Genomic DNA, 25,839 nt, shown 5'->3' on the forward strand with positions numbered 1-25,839 from the left:
ACAATTGAATATAAGCTTTTGGACTGGGTACTAGATCAGTAAGAAAAATTATGGGCACAACTGGCAAAATATGGATATAAACTGTAACTATTACATCAATATTAAGTTGCTTGCTTTTTAATTGATGCTATGATGAGATAATTTCTTTGTTCTCTGATAGACACTGAAAAGATATAAGGATAAAGTAGCATGATGTCACATTTCTCAAATGGTTCAGAAGAAAAAAGTTTTAGCTAGGTGCCAGTGGCTCACGCCTATAATCTTACCCACTTAGAGAATCACATTTCAAAGCTAACTTGGGCAGGAAGATCCATGAGACTCCTATCTCCAATTAATTACCAAAAAGCCAGAAGTGGAGGTATGGCTCAAGTGGTAGAGGACTAGCCTTGAGCTAAGGGCCAGTGTCCAGGCCCTGAGTTCAAGTCCCAAGTAATGTCTCGAAAAAATAAAAATTCTTTTTACAGAATGAAGAAAAGCAAATGAAAATGACGACTGGATTATAACTCAGTGGTATTGTGTGGGCTTATTCACATGAACTAGTTCTTGGGTCCAATCTCCAGCACCGAAAATTAAATGAATAAATAGTAAATGGAAGCTATTAAATGACTATAGTCTGGGAGAAGGGTATATGCAATTCTTAGTGTTGTTTTTTTAAAATTTTTTCTTACATTAAGTTTGAAATTACTTCAACAGAAAAGTTAGCAGAATAAAAATCTTAAACAACCATAAACAGAGTCTTGAACACTAATTACAGCATTCACCACACTGACATGCTGAGGACCCACTGATGAGGGTCTGTCTACTCAGGAAGAGGGGTACGCTGCAGCTCCCTTACTTTCTTCAGCAGGCACATCATGTTGGTGTGGGGGTTCAAATGCAGGGCAAGAGGATGGGAGAAGGCTTCCTGATACTGAATGCAACAGGCATAGAATTTGCTCCAGAATTCCTTTTGTAAACTTCGAAACTCCTCTTGGGAGAACTCATATTCTGTCACACTTCCTTGGAGCTGGCAAAGAAGAGAAAAGAAATTAGATTCCTACCTACTACCATTTGGAATTTTTTTCCGCCAAAAATATATATAATTGTCTAATATGATTTTATTAGCTACAGCCAAATGACTATTCCTTATGCATTAAATGCCATAAACTGTATAAAGTTAAATAAATATATATATCAAATTCTCTTAATTGAAAGGTTTAAACATTTATACTTTCTACTAACAAGGTCAACTGAATAGTTCTAACATCTCCTCAGTATCAACCTGTCCTGTATCAAAAGGGAAACTATCATCCTTTCTCTACCCAAAACTCACCTCACTTTCAACAGCTAAAGTAACTTCCTTCTTTAGTTCACTCCAGGAAAGATCCAGATTTCTCTCAGTTCTTCGGCAGAAAATCTAAAATTAAAAGAGATATTTAAGATATATATTTTACCCACAACTAAATGAAAAACTCTAACTCAGAAGGCAATGAAGCAATGTATAACAACTTATTATCCTTTACCTCTTAACTGTAAAGAATTTCTGAAAGAAATGGTAACAATTTTAAAATAGTTTCTACTGGAATATACTTGTGAAACCCATGGAGAATTATAATGGAATCCACTTAAAAAGCAGGTAATTGGGTTGGGAATGTGCCTTAGTGGTAGAGTGCATGCATGGATTCAACTTAGTACCACATATATAGAAAAAGTCAGAAGTAGTGCTAAGCCTTGAGGAAAAAGAAGCCAGGGACAGTGCTCAGGCCTTGAGTTCAAGCCCCAGGATTGGCCCAAAAAAAAAAAAGCGGGCAATTGCTATTGAGCAGCTGAATGGAAAGATGTAGAAGTTGTCAAACATACTCATCTAAGACTGGCTCATAGAAAGCCAGAATAGGGATTGGGGTGGTCACTCTATTGGGAATGATTCTGCTAAAGAATGCCTTATACATGATTTACTATCATGTAAGAGCCATCATGAGAATATTGTCATACCCTGAAATTATTGTTAACAAGGAAAAGATGCTGATAAAATGACAGCAACAAAGCAAAAAAAGAACACCTTAGGGAAATAGCCATGTCTAGTTATTCAAGAATGTACTTTGAAGATAAGTCAAGAGCTGGGAAATTATGACATGGTGGTATATGCTTAAAATCCCAGAAGTTAGGAGGCTTAGGTATGAATTTGAGGCTAGCTTGAACTACACAGTGAGACCCTGTTTCAATAAAACAAAATGAAGGCTGGCGATATGGCCTAGTGGTAGAGTGCTTGTCTCACATACATGAAGCCCTGGGTTGGATTCCTCAGCACCACATATATAGAAAAAGCCAGAAGTGGCGCTCTGGCTCAAGTGGTAGAGTGCTAGCCTTGAACAAAAATGAAGTCAGGGACAGTGCTCAGGCCCTAAATTCAAGCCCCAGGACTGGCAAAACAAAAATAACAATAGGTACCACCACATCCAGATTTTGTTTTGCCCTAGCTGGCCTTATCTCTGCATCCTAAATAGGATTACAAAATAACAATAAATAGGATAACAAAAACAAAGATAACAAAGTTTTTGATGGGTGTGTGTGTGTGTGTGTGTGTGTGTGTGTGTGTCTGTAACTTAGAGCCTTTTGCTTGCTAGGAAGACATTCTACCACTTGAGCCACAACCCTAGCCCTTTTTGAATTCAGTCATTTTGGGGACACGCGTCTCATATTTTTTGATGAGGATAGCCTGTGCCTATGATCATCCTGATCGCTTCCTGCCAAGGAGCTGAGATCATTGGCATGAGCTGGGGCACCCAGATAGCAAGGTTTTTAATATATCAGATGGTAGCTTTACAAAAGAGAGACATGTTCCACTAGGAAGAACCAAAAGAGAAAGAAGCCACAAAAAGAGTAGAGGTAAATTCAATCTAATATCAGGAAGAACTTCTATTTCAATTTTTTTTTTCAGGAAGAACTTCTAAATAACAGTTTGAGAAATAATAAGTCACAATTAGAGTGAGTAAGAAACTTGTCAATGGAGACAGACTGTTAGAGAAGGCCTGGAATATATTTCTGCTTTGTGTACAAAGTAAAATTAGGAGATGCTAAGGTACTTTTCAATCCTATGAATGATGATCCTACAAAGCTAAGTGGTTAGTTTACTTTTTAGGCACCTCTGGGGTTTGAACTCAGAGCCTTGTCCTTGCTAGACAGGCATTCTACTGAATGAGCTACATGTTCCCCCTCCCTTCCTTCCTCCCTTTAACTCTGTTTATTTTTCAAACAGGGCTTTGAATTTATGGGCTGCCTTGGACTAACAATCCTAGTTAGGCTTCCTCAGTAGCTGGGGTGACAGGCAGGTACCACCACATCCAGATTTTGTTTTGCCCTAGCTGGCCTTATCTCTGCATCCTAAATAGGATTACAAATATGAGCCACAGAGCCTCTTAGCTTAGCAGAAATGTAAGATTAAACCATTAAAAAATGTTTTTGTGGGGCTGGGAACATGGCTTAGTGCTACAGTGCTAGCATGCATGAAGTCCTAGGTCTGATTCCTCAGTACCACATAAAGAGAAAAGGCCTGAAGTGGCACTGCAGCTTAAGTGGTAAAGAAGCTCAGGAACAGTGTCCAGGCTCTGAGTTCAAGCCTGTTCAAGGACTGGCAAAATAAACACATAAACTTTAAATCTCTTTCAAACACGGACATTATTTGCAATATAGATGGTTTCTTTCTTTTTTTTTTTTTTTTGCCAGTCGAGCTTGAACTCAGTGCTTGAGCACTGTTTCTGGCTTTCTTTTTGCTCAAGGCTAGCACTCTGCCACTTGAGTCACAGCGCCACTTCTGGCCATTTTCTGTATATGTAGTGCTGGGGAATCGAACCCAGGGCTTCAAGTATATGAGGCAAGCGCTCTTGCCACTAGGCCATATCCCCAGCCCTAAGTATCTCTTTTGATCTCTGACATGCTTCACTAGTTCCTGGGAAATAAGTATCTTCTACTCCTACCTCTCAGCCAGGAATCTCATAGAATGTAAAGCGCATTAAAACAAATCACAAAGGCATTCACAAACAAAAATTTGTTCAGTGTTTAGCAAAGTAATAAAATCAGGAATAGTCTTAAGCAAACAAGTATTTTCTTACCCACCTGTAAAGCTTTACATAAAGCCGCATTTATGAATCGTCCTGGTATAAAAAGATTCCTCAAGTACATCTCCTGTTAGAACATTAAACAAAAGTTAAGGTAATTCTAAAAAAGATAAAATTGGGGAAAATTTGGAGGAAGAATTCAAAATTTTAACATCAAAGTCTGAATTCATATTTTATAAAGTGGACATTCTGCTGTTTTACATTTGAGCTATAGCTAGCAGTAGTATAGTTACACCACTCCAAATGGAGACCACTTAAGTGGTTCCATGGAAAACAAGGCCTGTTAATTTCCATCAATAGAACAGATGAAGTGGGGTGCTGGTGGCTCACACTTGTTATCCTAGCTACTCTGGAGGCTGATATCTGAGAATCATAATTCAAAGCCAGCCTGGGCAGCAAAGTCAGTGAGAATCTTATCTCCACTTTAGCACCAAAAAAGGCCAGAAGCGGAGCTGTAGCTCAAGTGGTAAAGCAGCAGCCTTGGTCAAAGATGCTCAGGGACAGAGCCTAGGCCCTGAGTTCAAGCCCCAGGACCAGCAAACAAATACACAAAAAAAGAAGGGCTGGGAATGTGGCTTAGTGGTGGAGTGCTTGCCTAACATGCATGAAGCCCTGGGCTCAATTCCTCAGTACCACATCAACAGCAAAAGCTGGAAGTGGTACTGTGGCTCAAATGGTAGAGTTTAGCCTTGAGCAAAAAAAGAAGCTTAAGAACAGTGCCTAGGCCCTGAGTTCAAGGCCCAGGACTGGCAAGAAAGAAAGAAAAGGAAAAGACATCTAATGTCTAATTTGTGGGCACATACTAACACAAATAATGTAGTGGACACAGCATTAGTGCATGTCCAGAATCCATTTTTATTTGATTAAAAATCTTTCTTTGGGAAGCCATTCTTTCTCCATCTATATTCAGTTAACTAAACCCAGTTCTGCAATAGCAAAGCCCAAACTGGACTTGTGTCCCTTGTCAGGCTAGAACATTCTATCACTTCTGATTTAGTAAGTTTATCAAGCCAGGCCAATGACAGCAGTGCTCTCTTTCCTCCAGGGTTATTAAGTTCACAGAATGCAAACTCTTTTGGGGAGAGAGTCTGCCTAAGAAAAGCCCAACAGGAGAAGCATGGCAGAGAGAAGGGAGGGGCCAAGCCCTGAAGGCTTTTCTCTAGCTCAGGCTGAAAGAGGTGACACTGAGCTACTAAGCAGTGGAAGTCAATGTGTTCTCCTTTTCGCTGCAGTAACTTGGGGTCAGTTCTAACAGCACTTCTCCCAAATAGAAGGGCAAACACCCCCCTTTGTAGCACTTTAGCATGCTTACTCTGGGGTCTTGGTCATCTCTGATGACAATATCTTCCTCTGGCAGAGACTGTATAAAGACGGGATTCCACTGGCCTGCAACATTACTACGGAGAAAAAGAAGTTCAATAATTACATAAAAAATGAAAGTTTTTTCACTGTTGGAACTTTATCACTGAACTGCAACCAACCACCACTTGATTAGTTCTATATCAGTAGTCTGCTTGTTACAGGTGTGCTTTTTCCATACTTCCAACGTGTACCTTCCTGAAATGACAACTTCAATGTCAACACTTATTTTGCAGTTAGTTTTTTTCATGTGTGCCAGTGCTGTAGCTTGAGCCCAGAGCGCTCAGGCACTGTCCTTTTATTTTTCATCCTCAAGGCTAGCACTCCACCACTTGAGCCAGCTCCACTTCTGGCTTTTTTTTTTTTCCTCTCTTTTCTTTTCCTTTTGGTGCTTAATTATGGACAAAAGTCTCAGAGTTTCCTGCCCAATTTGGCTTTGAACTGTGGTCCTCAGGTTTCAGCCTCCAGAGTAGCTAGGATTACAAGCATGAACCACCAGCGTCCAGCCAAAATTGGTGGATTTTGGGGGGTATTAAATGTATTTAGAGGGGCAAGGCCTTGGGTTTGATGTGCAGCAGTACAAAAATAAAAGAAAGCTTTTTGGGGGGGTCAGTCATGGGGCTTGAACTCTGGGCCTGGGCTCTGTCCCTGAGCTCTTCAGATCAAGGCTAGTGCTCTACCACTTGAGCCACAGCACCACTTCCAGTTTTCTGGGTAATTGGAGATAAGAGTCTCATGGACTTTCCTGCCTGTGTTGGCTTTCAACTGTGATCCTTAGATCTCAGCCTCCTCCGAAGCTAGGCTTAGAGAGGTGTGAGCCACCGGTGCCTGACAAAGAAAAGCATTTTTAACCAATAAAATATTTTAAACTAGACAAGTGCCATGGCTCACATCTGTAATCCTAGCTACTCAAGGTTGAGCCTGGGAAGAATCAGTTTGAGGCCAGCCAGGGTGAAAAAGTTTGCAAGATTCCATCTCAACCAGAAAAGGCTGGGCATAGTGGTTTGTACCTCTCATCCTACCTACTGCACAGGAAGTGAAAATAAAAGGATGGTGGCTTGGGCCAGCTTAGACAGAAAGTGAGATTCTATTTAAAAAAAGCAAAGAGCAAAAAGGGCTAGGACTGCAGTAGCTCAAGTGGTATAACCCCTGCTTAGCACGCACAAAGTCTGGAGTTCAAAACCCCAGTATTACCCAAAATGGAAAAAAAAAAAGCCAAAGTATGCCTAACATTAGAGATTACCAATATGTTAAATTGTAGTGTGTGTGTGTGTGTGTGTGTGTGTGTGTGTGTTGCTAGGGATAAAACCTAGGCTTTGTGCTAGTCAAGTGTTCTAGCACTAAGTTACATACCCAAGTTCTTATGCTATGATTTTATGTTCATAAAACACCATTTTGGCTTTTTATATTGGAATTCGTTTTCTCCTAAAAGATAAACAAAAAGTTTCCTGACTTAAAAAGCTTGAGAAACACCAATTTTCCAATCTATTTCTCATCTTGTGATGAGGAAGCAAAGAACATAAATGGACTGCAGTATCTTAGTAAGTTTTGAGTAGAAGTAGTTTTTGCTTAGATGTAAACTTCCAAAGTAGAAGTACTTTTGTTAAGCATAGTCTATCCCAAGAAATATAGTATTTCCTGTATCTTAGTCCAATCCTAAGCATCCTTTGGTCATTCTAAAATTAAAAGGCAACAAATACCCCAAAAGCCAGAAATGGAACTGTGGCTGAAATGATACAATGCTAGCTTTAGCTTTGAGCAGAAAAGCTCAGGGACAGCAACCCGGCCCCGAGTTCCCCAAGACTGACACACACACACACACACACACACACACACACACACACACACACACCACACCACACACACACACACACACACACCCCACACACACACGGCAACAAACATAAAATAACATAAATGCAAAAGAATGTATTTCTGGAATAGATGAAAAGCCTTTCCTTAGTCCCACATAAAAAGTTCTGTCATTTCAACACAAAACTGTTTAGTTTGGTAAAACAAGATGAAAGAATAAATAAAGTAACCCATACTGTTCAAAGTTGATGTATTTCACAATTGTTTGGTTCTCAGCATCATGCCATAGGGCCCAGATCTCCGTGGAGGTTAAGGCAAAATCAATCAATGTCTCCTAGGAAGAAGTGGGGAAAAGGGTTAAAATATGGGAAAAAAAAAAAAGGTAGTAGTTGGTAGCAACTTAAATTTGTATGCTAGAAGAGGTAAATGCAAATAAAAAACAAAACCCTGTATAATATGAACTTGGTATAAAGTGCAAATGAAACTGCATTTCCACGTAATATGAGATACTCAGCTTGAAAGACTATAATCTCATTACAACACTTTGGTGTGAGATGACTACTATAATCTGGAACTTTTGGGCTCAAGCAATCCATATATATGTGTGTATTTGTATATACTGGTACTTCTGGGGTTTAAACTTAGAGCCCTGAACTTTCACTTGGCTGTTTCACTCATAACTGGTGCTCTTCCTCCAGTCACAACTTTTTTGCAGGTTAGAGAAAGGAATCTAAAAAACTTTTCTGCCAGAGTAGCTTCAAATGGAGATCATATCTCAGCCTCCTAACCACCTAGGATTACAAGTGTGAGCTAGTAGTGCCTGGCTCCAATATTATTTTTTGTTCAGTTATGGGGCTTGAACTCTGGGCCTGGGCACAGTCCCAGAGCTCTTTAGCTCAAGGCTAGCACTCTACCACTTTGAGCCACAGCATAGCTTCCAGTTTCCTAGTGGTTATTTGGAGATAAGAGTCTCATGGACTTTCCTGTCCAGGCCGATTTTGAACTGCAATTCTCAAATCTCAGCCTCCAGAGTAGCTAGAATTACAGGCATGAGCCACCAGCTCCTGGCTTCCAATATTTCTTTATTCTACTATGTGGCACGTAAAACATGATTCAATTTACCTGAGAAGTAAAGAGAGAGGAAATGTGATCTAGACAATAGCGGTTATGCTCAATGCTTCCCAACTGGAAAACACAGAACTGTGAAAACACAAATTGATAAATTTATTACTTGAAATAATCAGCATGTTACTTTTCTATGCAAGCATTATTACTGTCCAAAACCATTTAAAATATTGTAGTAAAATACATGTAGCATAAAATTTACCATCTTAACTATTTTAAATATAGTTTAATAGTGTTAAGACACATTCATACTGTCAATCCTAGATATCTGTTCTTTTAAAGTCCTCAGTAAAAATCCAAGAGAATGTTACACAAAACATGACTAAAGGAAATGACAGCTGAGTCAATGCTCCCATAATTTGCAATCGTCACACAAAGAACACAGGAGAGACAGACAGGTGGCTCAAATATTCAAAGGGTTGATCTTCTGGAAGAGACAATAGACTATGTATGGGTTAATGTGTCAATCACATGATAGCTTTGGGCTTTATATAAAAATATCTTTGGGAATGAACTCATTTTTTCTTTCTCTTCCATTTAATTCCTGAGCAATCCAGTACTAAAACTATTAAGTGGTTAAACTTGGTAACTGCCAACCCACAGAGTGCAGTGGGGAAGGGTTTAGCATAGGAAATCAGTCTGAACAGACTGAAGGGAACACCTGTGCAGGCAAGTCTGTGAGAAAGGCAGGCATACAGTAGGTGAAATAGCCCAGTGTGGTAAGTTAAGAGGTTGAAGAATAGTTAAGGACATAGCTCAGTAACAGTGACAACTTAGAGAACTGTATAAGGCCCCCAGTTACAATCTCTCACACATACACAAGAGGAAAGACAGGGGCTGGGGATATAGCCTAGTGGCAAGAGTGCCTGCCTCGGATACACGAGGCCCTAGGTTCGATTCCCCAGTACCACATATACAGAAAATGGCCAGAAGCGGCGCTGTGGCTCAAGTGGCAGAGTGCTAGCCTTGAGCGGGAAGAAGCCAGGGACAGTGCTCAGGCCCGGAGTCCAAGGCCCAGGACTGGCCAAAAAAAAAAAAAAAAAAAAAAGAGGAAAGACAGATGTAGTCACAGAGTGCAAAGTGATGGGAGCATTCACCCTGGGCAGTGGCCTCCTTAGGGCCACTCTCCAGGTTCATATTTACAAGTAATCACAATTATTTCCAAACACAAACTTCTCCTTAAGCCCTTAGTAACGTCCATACTCCTTCCCGTTAGTTCTACTTTTTTTTCCATCCAGACTTCCAAATTTGATTCCTTAATTTTGGTAAATTTATTCTTTCATATTCCTTTAAATTTTCCCATCATGACCCTCTCTTCGGGATATTCTAATTCACACACAAACATAAAATCTACTATCACATCAGAAATAACATGTAAATGTCTATGTTGGAACCAAGGGCTTAAAATAGACTTAGTGAGCCTATTTCTTCACATCATTAAACACAAAATAACAACACATTTCCTGTTTGTTGCTTACTTGTCCTCTTTTTGGAGCATGTATGTATATTCCTAGGTAGAGACCCATGGAAGGGGAATAAGCAAGTCGTAGTTTGTGACCAGTCCCTGCAGTGAGCCGAAGGTCTTTGTTCACAGGAACATATTCAAGCATGTCAGCTACCATCACACACATTTGATCCTGTCCAGGATAAGAATAAATAGCTAATCTGGAAGGCATATTCAGGACAGAAACACATCTTTTTACAGTTTAAAAAACAAATTTCTTTTTAAAGGGTTAAGATCAAATGTACCCATGGGTCTGATAAAAATCACTAGCTCAACAGCTGGACACTGGTGGCTCATACCTATAATCCTAGCTACTCAGGAAGCTGAGATCTGAGGATTGTGGTTCAAAGCCAGCTCGGCAGAAAAGTCCAACTAAGCACCAGAAAACTGGAAGTGGCACTGTGGCTCAAAGAGGTAGAGCACCAGGCTTCAGTGAAAAGCTCAGGAACGGCACCCAGACTGACAAAAACTAAACAAAACAAAATGAAGTTTAAAAAGAGTCACTAGCTGATTTTGTGATGAATATTGAAAATTTTATTTCATCAACATGCATTTTATTTTCATGGATTTCTTTATAATCAGCATGCATTAGTTGTACGAGAGGGTTCCATTGTGCCATTTTCATACATGCACAAATGTATCCCAATAACTCAACTCACATGTTGCTACCTTCCTTACCCCACTCTCCCCTTCTTAAAACAAGTTCAACAAGTTTATATCTTCATACAAACTACTTTGGACCATATTCATCCCAATTACCCCATTAGCCCAACCTCCTCTTGCAGGGACTTATCTATTCCCAACAGAGCCTTCAACATTTGTGTTTTTTAAAAAACACCACACTTGTTCTCTTGAGTGAAAGGTATACTTTGTTTTTATTTATTTATTTATTTTTGTTGGTTGTGGGGCTTGAACTCAGGGCCTGGGCACTGTCCCTGAGCTCTTCAGCTCTTCAGCTAGCACTCTACCACTTGAGCCACAGCATCACTTCTGGTTTTCTGGTGGTTAATTGGAGATAAGAGTCTCATGGACTTTCCTACCCAGGCTGGCTTTGAACTGTGATCCTCAGATCTCAGCCTCCTGAGTAGTTAGGATTACAGGAGTGAGCCACCAGCACCCAACTGAAAGGTATATTTTGTACTACTCTTTTTGTTATTTTAAATACAGGTCCTGGCCTTGAACTCAGGACCTGAGTGTCTTTTGAGCAAGGCTAGTGGCTCTGACACCTAAGCCATAGCTTTACTTCTAGCTTTTTTTGGTAGTTTAGTGAGGATAAGAATCTCACACAGGGGCTGGGAATATGGCCTAGTGGCAAGAGTGCTTGCCTTATATACATGAAGCTCTAGGTTCGATTCCCCAGCACCACATATATAGAAAATGGCCAGAAGTGGCGCTGTGGCTCAAGTGGCAGAGTGCTAGCCTTGAGCAAGAAGAAGCCAGGGACAGTGCTCAGGCCCTGAGTCCAAGCTCAGGACTGGCAAAAAAAAAAAAAAAAAGAATCTCACACAGGGGCTGGGAATGTGGCTGGGTGATAGACTGCTTGTGTAGCATGCATCAAGCCCTGGGTTCAATTCCTCAACACCATATATACAGAAAAAGCTGGAAGTGGCACTGTGGGTCAAGTGGAAGAGTGCTAGCCTTGAGTAAAAGGAAGCCAGGGCCAGGGATAGTACCCAGGTCCTGAGTTCAAGCCCCAGGACTGCCAAAAAAAAGAAGAATCTCACACACTTTTCTGTGTGAGCTGACTTCAAAGCATGATCCTCAGATCTCAGCCTCCTGAGTAGCTAGGATTACATGTGTAAACCATTAGTGCCCACCTATATTACTCTTATAGGGTTCATGATTGTCAAAGTAAAAGACAAAATGTTAGGGAGAAATGTACACAAGATGAAGATAAACAATCAGAAATTGAGAATTAAAGTTGTGGACAGATGTGACACTGATCAAGACACATTATGCATATGAATAGACATACTGAGTTGAAGCCTCTGTATAACTATTTAAAGACAATTTTAAGAATTGCAAATAAATTGGGAATAAACCATAATTTCCAAACCAATTCACTTGATTATCTTTAAGAGATACTCACTAGACATTATGTTGAAAATGAACTATATAACTATGAGGGGGGGGAGGGAAAAACTGGGAGAAAACTAGGGAAAAAGTGACACTGTTCAAAAAGAAATGTACTCATTACCTGACTTATGTAACTGTAACCCCTCTACACAGCATCTTTACAATAACAATTAAAAAGAAAGAGAAATAGATAATTTTAACCCTTTCACAATCCACAATCCTATTTTAACAAATATTAACTGTAAATGTAGTATGTACCTTGTAAGACCACATTCGTAGTTTATGATCCTGACACAGGGCAAAGATAAAGGCATCATGCTCAACACAATGAACACCAAGACTGAGGGCTCGATCTGAAGGCCCCTGATCACCTCTAAAAAGAAAAGGCTGAGCTTCAGAATTTTATGGTTGCAGACAAGCTGATCATTAGTATTTGCATTTCAAGAGATGTATTAAATTATAAATGTACACTCTTAGCAGAAGGAACAAGAGTTTACATGCTAGTATAAGACAATTACAGTTCTTAGTTTATATCTATTTTTACAAAAACTTTTTTTGGTTTAGTTTTTTGCCACCCCTAGGGCTTGAACTCAGGGCCTGAGCACTGTCCCTGGCTTCTTTTTGCTCAAAGCTAGCACTCTACCACTTGAGCCACAGCGCCACTTCTGGCTTTTTTTTTTTTTTCTGTGTATGTGTTGCTGAGGAATCGAACCCAGGGCTTCATGTGTACAAGGTGAGCACTTTACCACTAGGCCATATTCCCAGCCCCACAAAAACTTGTAAAAGGCTCTATATGTAATAATAGAAAATTGTTTCCCTTAGTTTTAGTCTCATTAAAAAAAGAAATTTACTACTTTTGGGGCTGGGGAGATAGCCTAGTGGCAAGAGTGCCTGCCTCGGATACACGAGGCCCTAGGTTCGATTCCCCAGCACCACATATACAGAAAAACGGCCAGAAGCGGCGCTGTGGCTCAAGTGGCGGAGTGCTAGCCTTGAGCGGGAAGAAGCCAGGGACAGTGCTCAGGCCCTGAGTCCAAGGCCCAGGACTGGCCAAAAAAAAAAAAAAAAAAAAAGAAATTTACTACTTTAGTAATTTTATACAAGACTGGACTTTGTTGAGTCAGGGCAGAGCACTAAAGTGGATATGGTGAGAATATAAACCGTAATTAAGACAGTTATGCCACTAAGGTGTCCCACTGCAAACAAAGCAGCCTGCTGTGGTTTTTCTCAGATACAATAGGATGCTATTCTATACCTCCTTTCTCCTCAGTGTAATGTATGCCTTGAAGAAAGACTGGAAGCACTAATAGATGCTGATCAAAACAAAAAGGTTACGTGTGAGAAACCGCTCACCTGATAGCTGTTGGCATCCAGCCTGTGAGCAATCGCTGCATCACCGAACTCTGCTTCAATTCCACCACTGTCACTGTCCCTGCAATGACATCGCCAACACTTCTTGATTATACTTACAGAAAACCCAAAGGGAAAAATGAAGGACTCACAAACATGGTCTTTATAACAGGTGACGGGCTTCTGCATTTCTGTAAGTAACTAGGTTTTAGATGTATCTTTTCTATACATATCATACCAAAAATTTTTCAATCAGTACCAGAGTGATAATAGTAGCACGAGAGTCTAAAATGAAACAGACAGGGCTGGGAATATGGCCTAGTGGCAAGAGTGCTTGACTCATATACATGAAGTCCTGGGTTCAATTCCCCAGCACCACATACATAGAAAAAGCCAGAAGTGGTGCTGTGGCTCAAGTGGTAGAGTGCTAGCCTTGAGTTAAAGAAAAGGCTGGAAGTGGCACTGCAGCTCAAGTGGCAGAGTTCTAGCCTTGAGCAAAGAGAAGCCAGGGACAGTGCTCAGGCCCTGAGTCCAAGGCCCAGGACTGGCAAATAAATAAATAAATAAATGAATGAGACAGTATTGCTACTCAGAAGAATCTTTAAAAAAAAAAAAAAAAAAAAACAATCACTGGGTAACTTCCATGTGCCAGATAGGGTATAGAGAATTAGCAGTAAACTACTGTCTGCATGGAACATAATAGTCCACTGGGGGAATGAAAGAAGTGGAGGCAGAATGAAAATAGAGAGAAACAAAACATCCAAGAGGGACTGAATGATGGTGTGTGTGGCTGTAGAGGGGAGTTGAATTTTAAAAGGGTGGTGAGGAAAAGTCTTACTGAGCTATTGTTACTGAATAAATATATAAGAGTTGAAGGAATGAGCCAAGCTGGTAGTTGGCTATCCCAGACAAATGTCCTGAGGTAGATGTGCCCAAGTATGTGCAAGGAATTGCCAAAAAAGCATCTGGTGGATGCAGAGGATGAAAAGATGAGGTCACAGGCAGGACTTCTGGTTTATTCAGAGGATGGTTTGAGCAGTGCTAGATATGACACAACTAATGTTTGTTTTGTGTCAGTCCTAGGGCCTGAACTCTGGGCCTGGGTACTATCCCTGAGCTTCTTTTGCTCAAGGCTAGTGCTCTACTACTGGAGCCACAGCTCTACGTCTGGTATTTCTTGAGAATAGTTAGTTGGAGGAGTCTTATGGACTTTCCTGCAGGGGCTGGCTTTGAACCATGATACTCAAATTTCAGTCCTCTGAGTAGCTAGAACTACAGGTGTGAGCCACCAGTGCCCAGCACAATGGATGTTTTCAATGCATCAATCTGCTTGAGATGTTCTTGAAGAGGTGTAAGAATAGATCCAGGGAGACTTTTACAAAGCTAATCCAATAGTCCAGACAAAAGATGGTGACTCAGAACTGGTAGTAGTCATTCCAAATTCATTCCAAGTACTTAATTTTAATTATAATACCTTAATTTGGACAACTACCCAAGTCAGCACTACTACAGGACTTAGAATTGGGTATCTTAAATAGTATGTTTAGTCACACTCTAGTATTTCTATTTCCTTAACCATTGTCTAAAACTCACTGTATAGAATCAATTCCTCAACTAATGACAAGTTCAATTTCTAAGGTCCTGTTACAACATCAATGCTTCCTTGTTTGACAGGGTTTTCCTATGTAACCCAGGCTGGGCCATAAAGGACTCAAACTTATGCTCCTCATGCCTCAGCCTCCCAAGTACTGGGATTACAGATGTGCACTACCATGTCCATCAACATTTCTTAATTCAAGTTAAATCCATGCTCAGTTCCCATTCTTACCAGGCATGTCATAAGGAGGTAGCTTAAGAACAAAGATGCCCCCAGCAGCAGATGGTAGAGCAAACAGAGCCTCTCCATCACTGCTAAGCCAGGCTGCTGAGGTGGTACAATTAGGGGCTATTCCAGGTACTGCTGGAATTAGTTGATAGTTGCAAGGATCCCTGAAATCAACTTTTCCAATGTCTGTGAATATTGATTGCATCTGACTTTCAACTACCAATTCCTGTAGAGTAATGAAAAAGAAAAATCTGTTAAAATCAACATAACCTGGAATTTTGCTCAGCTCCTCTTAATTATTAAGAAAGCTTATAAAGAAGAAAAGTTGCTCTTAAGAAAGTTCCTGAGCTGGGTGCTAGTGGCTCATGCCTGTAATCCTAGCTATTCAGGAGACTGAGATCTCAGGATCAGTTTGAAGCCAGTCCTGACAGAAAAGTCCCTGCGAGGCTTTCATCTCCAATTAACCACTCAAAAATTGGAAGTGGTGCTGTGGCTCAAGTGGTAGAGTGCTAGCCCTGAGCACAAAGAGGCTTAGGGATAGCACCCAGGCTGAGTTCATGTACCACAACTGAAACCCCCCACACCCCTGGAAAAAAAAAGTTCAAATTTCCTTAAATAATAAAGAATATTTTTCTAGCACTAAAGTTGTACAGAATCATTTGTGAAGATATTAGCCTTAACCAACTTACACTCCTATACATCCGGGAAGGGTGTGGTAAAAGTAGCCTGTGCACTGTCTGATTTGTTAATATCAAGATCATCACATGATTCTGAGTCTCACAGACATAAACCCCTCCAGGTAAAATGCTACAGTTTTGGAACTTTAGGCGAACTGCATTATTCAACAGGTTTATGTCCAGTGACTCCTCCACCAGCTCCAATGTATCCCCAGAAGTCTTCCTGTTAAAAAAAACACACAAAAAAAGAGACAGTTATTTTAAGTTTATGTTTAGTATCCAAGTGAATTCTCGAAATGAAAATTTTTGGATAAATTCAGACCAATTATACATTCCAAACCATAAATTACCTAGATTTATAAAACATAATATAACCAAAAGCAATAAATCTCTGCTTGTAATGAAAATTGACAACACATGTTCATTACTTTAGTGGCGTGTGGTGTCCCCATATACTATAGTGTCAAACAAAATTACTTAATATACAACAGCACCAAAAATCCCAATTTTATGTCCCGCTCTTTTACCTATAAGGAGGGGGTAGTCTAAAGAAATTTTTTTTTTTTTTTTTTTTTTTTTGCCAGTCCTGGGGCTTGGACTCAGGGCCTGAGCACTGTCCCTGGCTTCTTTTTGCTCAAGGCTAGCACTCTGCCACTTAAGCCACAGCGCCACTTCTGGCCATTTTCTGTATATGTGGTGCTGGGGAATCGAACCCAGGGCCTCATGTATATGAGGCAGGCACTCTTGCCACTAGGCCATATCCCCAGCCCTAAAGAAATATTTTCAAAATATAAAAACAATGCACGCTGAGCACACTAAGACTAGTTTCCATACTAATAAACGATTCTAACTTCTTACTCCTGGAGAGGAGATTGCTTACTAAGAAGTAACAGCTCTGAGTGGAGAGAGATCTGCCGTGAACTTTAATATCCTTACAAAGTGCCTGAATTGAACATGCTTTTTAATAAAAAGCACATACAGTTGGTGTAAGAAAGAGGCCAAGTGATGGTGACTCACACCTGTAATCCTAGCTACTCAGGAGACTGAGATCTTAACAGTTTTTTGGTGGTGGGTTTTTTTTTTTTTTTTTTTGCTAGTCCTGGGGCTTGAACTCAGGGCCTAGGCACTGTCTCTGAGCTTCTTTTGCTCAAGGCTAGCTTACTTCCAGCTTTTCCTGTTTATGTTGTACTGAGGAATCAAACACAGGTTTTCACACATGCTAGGCAAGCACTCTACCACTAAGCCACATTCCCAGACCCAAGGCTGAGATCTGAGAATTGGGGTTCAAAGCCAGCCTGGGATGGAAATGGCTCTGTAGCTCAAAGTGGTAGAGCACTAGCCTTGAGCAAAAGAGCTCAGGAACAGTGCTCAGGCCCCAACTTTAAGCTCCATGGTTGACAAAAGGAGGAAGGGGGAAGGGGAAAGAGGAGGGGGAAGGGGAAAGAGAAGGAGGGGGAGGGGGAGAAGGGGGGATGAGGGAGAGAGGTAGGAGGAAGGAGGAGGAAAAGAAAAAGAGCAGTAAGGGGGAACTCAATAGATCAACAAGGCTTTATTCATGAGTGAAGCCTGGGAAGGGCAACTAAGTTTCCTTCAGTCCAGCTGAAAGGGAAATGGCTCACCCCCCCCCCCCCCCTTACAACTAGGTTCTCTTTAAATACTAGAAAGAAGTCAGGTGAGATGAGATGGAAGCTGGGTGAAATGGAGACAAGGTGGAAGAGCAATGTTATCTTGACAGGAGTTCCAAGGTTTCAACAGCATCTGTGTCAGCCAGGGTGTCAGACATAGCCTTGGCCTCAAGTTCTCCTCTCCAAAATCACAGGGTACATTTGTTCAGGGGGATGGAGAGGAGAGATGGTTCAGTGAGGCTGGTAGCAAGGACAGTTCTAAGACATAGCTGTCAGGGGGAAAGGTGAGTTCTTTCAAGTCATTTCCATTGAGGGGAAAAAACACAAGTTCTAACAGGAAACAAAATATTTTGCTTAAAGCCAGTAAGGCTGACTAAATTCAGATTAAAACTCTTACCACCTCCATTACATGTGTCTAATTTTTTGCCTATTATAGAAATTATCATGTTATGTTATTTTAAGGAAGTCATCGTTAAACATCTCTGGGAAACCTTTACTGTTCTGTATCTTTGGGTCAGCATGTATGATCTGAATTTGGATACTGAATGTCTTCCGTGGCAAAGGCTTGGTCCCTGGGGAGGTACTCTTGGGAGACCGGTGAACCACTTTAAAAAGTGTGACCCACTGGGAGGTTTTTAGATTAGAAGATATGCAAGGGGATAATGGGATATACCTATATTACATGCAAGTACTATACCTTTTTTTTTTTTTGCTGGTCGTGGGGCTTGAACTCAGAGCCTGGGCTCTGTCCCTGAGCCTCTCTGTGCTCAAGGCTAGCACTCTACCACTTGAGCCACAGGGACACTTCTGGCTTTTTCTGTTTATGTGGTACTGAGGAATCGAACCCAGGGCCTCATACATGCTAGGGAAGCATTCTACCACTAAGCCACGTGTCCAGCCCCACTACGCCACGTCCCCAGCCCCACTATGCCATTTTGTGTAAGGAGAGCCTCTATAGATTTAGATATCTACATGGGTGCTGGAATCAATCCCTGAGATACAGAAGGATGGTGGTCCTGTAGTTTCATTCCTATTTCCCTCTTCTCAGCAGCACCAGATGACAGTGACTGCCAGAGGTGGCTTCTTTGCAGTTGTCACCTTGACTTTAGGATGAAATGAATTCTTGTGGCAAAAAAAATCAAGATTAACTTTTTAATTTAAAAAATTTAATGAATAAGCTTATTTCCCTTCTAACTCTTAGTTTTATTCTCAAGCAAATACATCCTCTTATGTTCAAATTGTTATGATCATAAAGTCTAATTGTCCAAGTTTCACCTTCATTTTCTTTCTCCAATTTGATTTTCTTTTTTCAAATAGTTCTGTAAAGATTTTCATCCTTTAAGGACCACTCCCTTGGGTAATGACAAGAGAACTACATCCTTACAAGTATCCCACTGTGTACCCTTTTTCTAAAACCCCTTACTCCTGGGACCATCATCTCTGGCATACATAAATCTTGGAGTTGCTCCTGTTTCATTCTATCCATTTCAGAGGAGAATAAAACCATGTATAGATGAATTTAGATTTTCCTTTTATAGAGCTAAATCTAAAATCTACTGGTCCTTGTGGAGGCACATATAGTCCAATGTTGTTTTTCATTGTTGTTGTTTGTTGGTTGTGGGACTTAAAACTCTGGGCCTGGGCACTGACCCTGAGCTCTTCAAGGCTAACGCTCTACCACTTGAGCCACAGTGCCACTTCCAGTTTTCTGGTGGTTAACTGGAGATGAGTCTCATGGACTTTCCTGCCGGGGTTGGCTTTGAACTTCCATCCTCAGATCCCAGCCTCCTGAATAGCTAGGATTGTAGGCATGAGTCATTGGCTCCTGGCGTTAGCCCAATGTTTAAAGCAGTGAAAAGACAGCATGCCAGTGGCTCACACCTGTAATCCTAGCTACTCAAGAGGCTGAGATCTGAGGATGATGGTTTGAAGCCAGCCTGGGCAGAAAAGTCCCGATGAGACTTTTATCTCCAATTAACCGCTCAAAAACCAGAACCTTGAGCACAAAGAGGCTCAACAGCGCTCAGGCCCTGAGTTCAAGTCCTACACTGCAAAAAAAGAGACTGTTTTATGTTCTTTCCCATTTTTAAAAAAATCAATTCTTACAAAAAGAGCCTAAAAGTGGACACAGAGTAACTTATAACATGTCACACATTGAAGAAGAAAGAAGAAAGGATAGTATGTGCTGTGCTTAAACAAACATGCTATGCTGGGTTACAGGGCAGACCCCTTCAGGTGCATCTCTTCCAGGTGGTAGCGTTGGAACCACAGAAAGTACCCCACTTCCTACCACCTTATCTACATCATTTGCATCCTTCTCCAAAAAGAAGTCTCCAACAATAAAATGTCAATCTTTGACTTTCTTAGGTATATCTCTCTTGCATCCACTCATCCATAGCCTTCCTTAGACATTCAAATATACTGTTCCTTGACCTCTTCCTTCACACCATCCCATTCCTGCCTCCCTTCTCTCCTCAATCCAGTTAACACACTCTGTCCATTCTCCTCCACAAGACAAACTTTCTCTGTTTTTCTCATTTCTCTCATAGTCCCCACTCCACAGTACTGGGGATTAAAACCCAGGGCCTTACAGTCATCACTTGAATTAAGCTTGCTTCCAGCCATCTTGATTTGTGTGTGTGTGTATCCTGGGGCTTTAACTCAGGGCCTGGGTGCTGTCCTGAGCTTTCATGATCAAGGCTAGAGTTCTATCATTTGAGCCACAGTGCCACTTCCAGTTTTCTGGTTAACTGAAGATGAGTCTCACAGACTTTCCTGCTGGGTCTCAGATCTCAGCCTCCTGTGTAGCTAGGATTACAAGCATGAGCCACCAGCACCGGCTATTTTGTCGTCTCTCTCTAACTTTACCCAGGCTGGCCAGAAACTTACAATCTTCCTATCTCCACCTCCCAATTACCTGCACATCAAGGTGGCATCCACATGCCATAATCCAGCTACCTTTCTCATACTCTCCCACTAGATGCTTCAGTCTCTTTTATTTGATTTCCTAGCAGCATTCCACATACTTGGCTACTTACTCCTTGAGTCTTTCCTATTGACTTCTAGGATCCTACTCTGCTGATTTTGTTCCTACCACCTCAGCTACTCATTCTCCTACTCCTTGGGGGAGGAGCCATTCACTCTCCTGACATTTATGCACCATATTTCCTTAAATTTCCATCTTTGGCTACTGTCTGCTCACTGTACATATTCACCAGAAGCATACCTTGTCCTTTCCTAATGATATAAGCACCATTTGACTCTGATGATTCCCTAGAACTACCTTGTTTCTGCTAACTTATGCCACTGGATCTTCAACTTCACCTCTGTATAATCATGTTCCTACCACCTGATCCTGCATCTTCCCTGAGGATACTGCTCCCCTAAAAGTCGTCTCTGAAACTGCCACTTTCTTTACCTTACTCCATTTCTTTTCTTTTAGTTGGTCCTGGAGCTTGAATGCAGGACTTGGGTGCTGTCCTTGAGATTACTTACTCAAGTCTAATGCTCTACCATGGCTATATTTCTGATCCTCAGAAAGGATCTCCACCCGAGATCCTTAGGTCTCAGCCTCCTGAACAGCTAGGATTACAGATGAGAGCCATTGAAATCCAGCTTCTTCCTCTTCCGTTTATTCTTCAAGGATAGACACAAATGCTCCACTAGTTCTCATTTCAGCCCACTGTTCATTCTTCCTTACCTGAATCACTCACTCCTGAAGCTTAAAGAATCAGACAAAACCTGCTAAAGACACTCACTGCATTTAGCTACAGATTTCATTCCTAGTTTACTGTTGTTCTCTCCTACACTAGTCCTACGATTTCCCCCTCCCCCCTTTTTTGTGTATAAGGGATAAAACTCAGTGTTGTACACATTAAGCAAGTGCTGGATGCTAAACTATACCCTGTCCTATCATGGTTCTTATTTTTTTCACCATCTATGTACTTTTTAATCTTTTTTTCCCCTGTTCGTTCAATTTCTGTCTTCCAGTAGCTGGAAGCATCTCAAGTGTACCTACTAGATCATATTCAACTGCATACAGATATACTATTATTATTATTCCTTTAGAGTTCCCTATTTTAATTTTTTTGCCAGTCCTGGGGCTTGAACTCAGGGCCTGAGGACTGTCTCTGGCTTCTTTTTGCTCAAGGCTAGCACTCTACCACTTTAGCTACAGAGCCACTTCTGACTTTTTCTATATATGTGGTGCTGAGGAATTGAACCCAGGGCTTCATGTATACGAGGCAAGCACTTTACCACTAGGCCATACTCCCAGCCGACTTGTCTATTTTTTTTTTTTTTTTTTTACAGCTACCACTTCATTTCTCAGCTTCCTTGATAGTTATATTCCTTCACAGAGCTTTTTTGTGCCTACTCCACTCAGGCTGTTGCCTTATTACTGGAGAAGTTACAAGGTCATTAATAACCTCTACAATGCAAAGGTCATTTTCAATCTTACCGGATTCATATGCAGCATTTCTTCCCACTCTCTTCTTGAAATATTTCCCTTAGCTTCTGCAACATCATCCTCTTTTTGTCTGGTTCTCACCTCAGCAGCTATACCTTCATGAGCTCCTTTGCTGTTTCCTGATCTTCCTAACTATTGGAGTACTTCAGGATTCAGTTCTTAGATCTTTTTTACACAAGTTGTTCTCAACTAGTGGTGATTCTGCCCCGTTTTCCAAGGACAATTAGCAATATCTACAGAGTTTATTTGATTGTCACAAGAGTCATGTAATGCGAGTGGCTGAAGGGGTATTAGCTTGTAGTAGACAGAGGTTAGGGATCCACTCAACACCCTACACACATGACAACTCTTCCACAACAAATACATATGTGGCCTCTGAGAAACACTGATTTGCTCATTTGCTAGGTAAGCTCATTCACTAATGGCAACAATTCCAAATCTGTACCTTTAACCCAACCTCTCCACACAACTCCTAACACTTCCTCTTTGTATCTACTAGTATCTCAAACTAAACCTGCAGAAAACAGAATTCTGGATCTAGGACATGGCTCAATTGGTAGAGCAGTGTGCCTATGCACAAGGTTCTGTGTTCTCTAGTACACATGTGCAAGTGTGCACATGTGCACACACATGCACACCCCCATACACATAGAGTGACAGACAGAGAGACGAAGAGACAAAGATAGAGAAAGAATGAATTATGAATTTCCAGATCCTCCAAAGTTGAAAGATAGGGAAAAAAATCCTACAGTTTTCCGACATGATTAGAGGAACCTTTATGAATCCCATTTGCTCTAGACAAAAACAGTAGCTATATTTTATATCTAATATAACAGTAAATTCTAACAAATTCACCCCAAAATAAAGTCTAAAAAATTTATTCTTGTTTTATTTATAGTCCCTAAACATAGACTGAAAGGCATTAGGCACAAAAAGTATTTCCTAAATGAGACTTCTGCCTCTTAACATAAGTCTGTTTTAGGCTTTAAACCTGTGGGGGAAAAAAAAGTCTATATGACACCTCCAAAGGGCTAATGCATAGTTACTTCAAATTCTGTAGGTTTATAAGTTATTCACATTGCTCCAAATTCCATCCTTTATGTCAGAAGTGGCAACCCCTGTTTCCATATCTAGTCAATCACACCAGAAACTAAGGAGTTGTTCTCAATTTCTTCTTCTTTTTTTTTTTTTTTGCCAGTCCCGGGCCTTGGACTCAGGGCCTGAGCAATGTCCCTGGCTTCTTTTTGCTCAAGGCTAGCACTCTGCCACTTGAGTCACAGAACCGCTTGTGGCCATTTTCTGTATATGTGGTGCTGGGGAATTGAACCCAGGGCTTCATGTATACGAGGCAAGCACTCTTGCCACTATGCCATATTCCCAGCCCCTCAATTTCTTCTTCTATGTACACCAGTCCACATATTTAATCTGCCACCAAGTCATAATCAATTTACTTTCTAAACATATTTGGGTCCATATATTTTTCCTAGCTATTCTCATCATTAGCTATCAGCATCTTACTTCAGAAATCATAAAGGCAAATTGTTTTTATACTATAGCTATCTAACTGAAATAGTCTACAAAGTAGACTGACATTTAAAAAATGCATTTGATTAAAATTATAGAACTTCTTAAAAATCCAAAATTCTTAGAAATGGCCTGAGCGTTCTTCATGGTCTCCACCTACCTCTCTAGCCTCAACATCTCTCAGAGAGCTTTGTTTTACCCACTATATTTACACCATATTGACCATTGAGTAGGTTCCTCAAATCTGGCAGGTTCTTTCCATTTCAGAGCTTTCCTATATGGCACATGCTGGGCTCCTCTCTTCCCCATGACAAGCTAACCTTTCAGCCTTCAGATCCTAGTTTAACTGACTTTAACTTCCTTCTCTGCCCTGTCAATAACATTTGGTCTTCCCATTAGTCTCTCAGAGCTCTATATTTTTCCTTTGGGGAAAATATGAAAATCTGTATTTATAGACCTATATGGTGATCATTAATGGTGATCATTAGCGTAATATCTTTCTTTCGCCTTCATTAATATGTTGCAAGAGAGCTGAGTCTACAACTACTCTCACACAGCAAGGCCAACACAATTTATACAATGAAAATAACAGTTGTTTTTTGTTCACTATTTCATTTCCCTGCACCTAGCACCAATGCCTGTTCAAGGGTATCTGAAGAATAATGGATGCTGTAAAGAACTACATCAAATATAATAGGTTCTTATCTGAAATTGCTCTTCAGGGCTTCTTTATCCCCTACACTACATTCCTCTGGCTTTAGTACCGTCAGAAGGGTACATACACCTCCTTGGACATGGATCAAGATCTCTAGTTCAGACGCTAACTGCAACAGTCTCTTTTCCCAAGTGTCATCACCGCTGGGTAGAAACGACGCTTTGGAACAGCCAGGAATACATTCACACGCCCCACCACCTCGCCATCCAGGCGCGCGGGCTGGTGGGTGGGGTCGGGTGGGAGTGGTCTGGAGAACACAGCACTTACCAATGAATGAACCTGTTCCTGGTGACGGAGAACAGCTTGCCGCTTTCCACATAGTAGAAGCCTCCCGCGCTCTCGCTGAATTTCCCCGCACCAGCCGCTGAGATTGCGGTCCCTGCAAAACGATCGCCGTCAGCCCCGCACACGTGGCTGTCCGGGGTTGACAGGGACTGCGCGTGCCGGGGGGGAGGAGAGGGTGACCGAATGACAGCCCACAGAGGAGGAAGGAAGGGGGAAGAGGAAGGGAAAGGAAAGAGTCAATCACCAGGGAAGCCCTGACCCAGAGGCCAGACAGGCATGTGGACTTAGAAGACGAGCCCGGGGAAGGGGGTCAGGAACCCAGGGGAAGTGGCCGAGGAGGATGGCTCGCACCGTCCCAGCACACTTCCGTACCAAGGCTGCAGACGGTGAACTCGCGGAAGTGCCTTGGTCTTTCACGCTCTGCTCCGCTCAGCTCGAAAAAGCTACGTTCCAGGGATCCAGCTGCCGCCATCTTCCCGCCGCCGCCGCCGCGAGGCCCGACGGGACAGGGGTGTGACGCGACGTCGTCACTTCCGGGGGCGGGGCGGACGGAGCCGCAGACCGGCGAGGAGGCTGAGCACCAGGAAAAAGAAGGCGGATTCTCCGCTTGGTCTTCTCCCTGAGAGGGAGGCGGGTGGGCCGGGATGAGAGCCGAACACTGCGGGCGGGACCTCCCGATAAACTGCTTTGGAGGCTTCAGCAGAGAGGTGATCCTTTTCCCGGCAGCCTCGGGGCTGGGGCGGAGCCTGGTTTGTTTGAATTTCTGGAAGCCCGGGCCGGGCGGGCTGTGGTACCTCGAGGGGTGTGGCCTGGCCTTTAGGGTCCCGAGTTTGGTGGGCCTTCCTCGTCCTCCGTTCCACAGGTTTGTCCGTAAATCTTCTTCGGGTCTCATTCTTTACCCGAATGAAGGGAAAGGGGGCCTTTCGTTTCGTCCGGACATTTTTTTTTTTTTTTTGCAGTGGACTGCGAGTGTGTAATGAAACCACGTGTTCTGCACCAACACTGTTGGTGTGACCTGGCTGCGATCACCTACACGCCCATCACTTGCAAAGGAGAAAGCAATTTGCCTTCAGTTCCCCCTCCCTTCCCCTCATTCTTACCTGTCAAATGCACTAAGGGTTCCTGAGTGGACGTTTAGAAGATATTTAAGGAATTAGATCCTCATCATTAAAGGCTAATTTCCAGGAGGATATTTTTTCCCCTATTTAGTGATGGCCTGTGTTAAACATTTCTTTGTGGCAGGTCTTGCTATGTAGCCCATATTTGGCTTTTTCACTCAAGGTTGGTGCTCTTATTACTTGAGCCACACCTCCAGCTTCCAGCTTTGTGTTAGTTAATTGGATTTGTCTTCACAAACAGGATTTTCAGATTTCAGCCTCCCTGTGACTAGGATTATTGGT

The 25,839-nt window shown here is 41.8% G+C and overlaps 1 protein-coding gene across 2 annotated transcripts in view; it reads right to left on the reverse strand.

Moving 5' to 3' along the window:
* Positions 1-24,949, reverse strand: part of Nup160 (nucleoporin 160) — a 50,609-nt gene extending 25,660 nt beyond the window's left edge. The window contains exons 1-13 of one of the 2 annotated variants that reach the window (XM_048361563.1): positions 24,812-24,949; positions 24,422-24,533; positions 15,835-16,045; positions 15,149-15,371; positions 13,324-13,402; positions 12,229-12,343; positions 9,869-10,027; positions 8,388-8,465; positions 7,502-7,599; positions 5,407-5,491; positions 4,093-4,161; positions 1,313-1,396; positions 836-1,006 (exon numbers count right to left, since the gene is read on the reverse strand). In XM_048361563.1, the coding sequence (XP_048217520.1) occupies positions 836-1,006; positions 1,313-1,396; positions 4,093-4,161; positions 5,407-5,491; positions 7,502-7,599; positions 8,388-8,465; positions 9,869-10,027; positions 12,229-12,343; positions 13,324-13,402; positions 15,149-15,371; positions 15,835-16,045; positions 24,422-24,533; positions 24,812-24,911 (1,584 nt within the window). In that variant the 5' untranslated portion in view covers positions 24,912-24,949. Of the gene's footprint in view, positions 1-835; positions 1,007-1,312; positions 1,397-4,092; positions 4,162-5,406; positions 5,492-7,501; positions 7,600-8,387; positions 8,466-9,868; positions 10,028-12,228; positions 12,344-13,323; positions 13,403-15,148; positions 15,372-15,834; positions 16,046-21,906; positions 22,512-24,421; positions 24,534-24,811 lie in introns of those variants that run through there. The other variant, XM_048361564.1, reaches the window with a different exon arrangement.
* Between the last annotated feature and the right edge of the window lie 890 nt (positions 24,950-25,839).

Source organism: Perognathus longimembris, chromosome 13 (assembly GCF_023159225.1).
Source record: "Perognathus longimembris pacificus isolate PPM17 chromosome 13, ASM2315922v1, whole genome shotgun sequence".
NCBI lineage: Eukaryota > Metazoa > Chordata > Mammalia > Rodentia > Heteromyidae > Perognathus > Perognathus longimembris.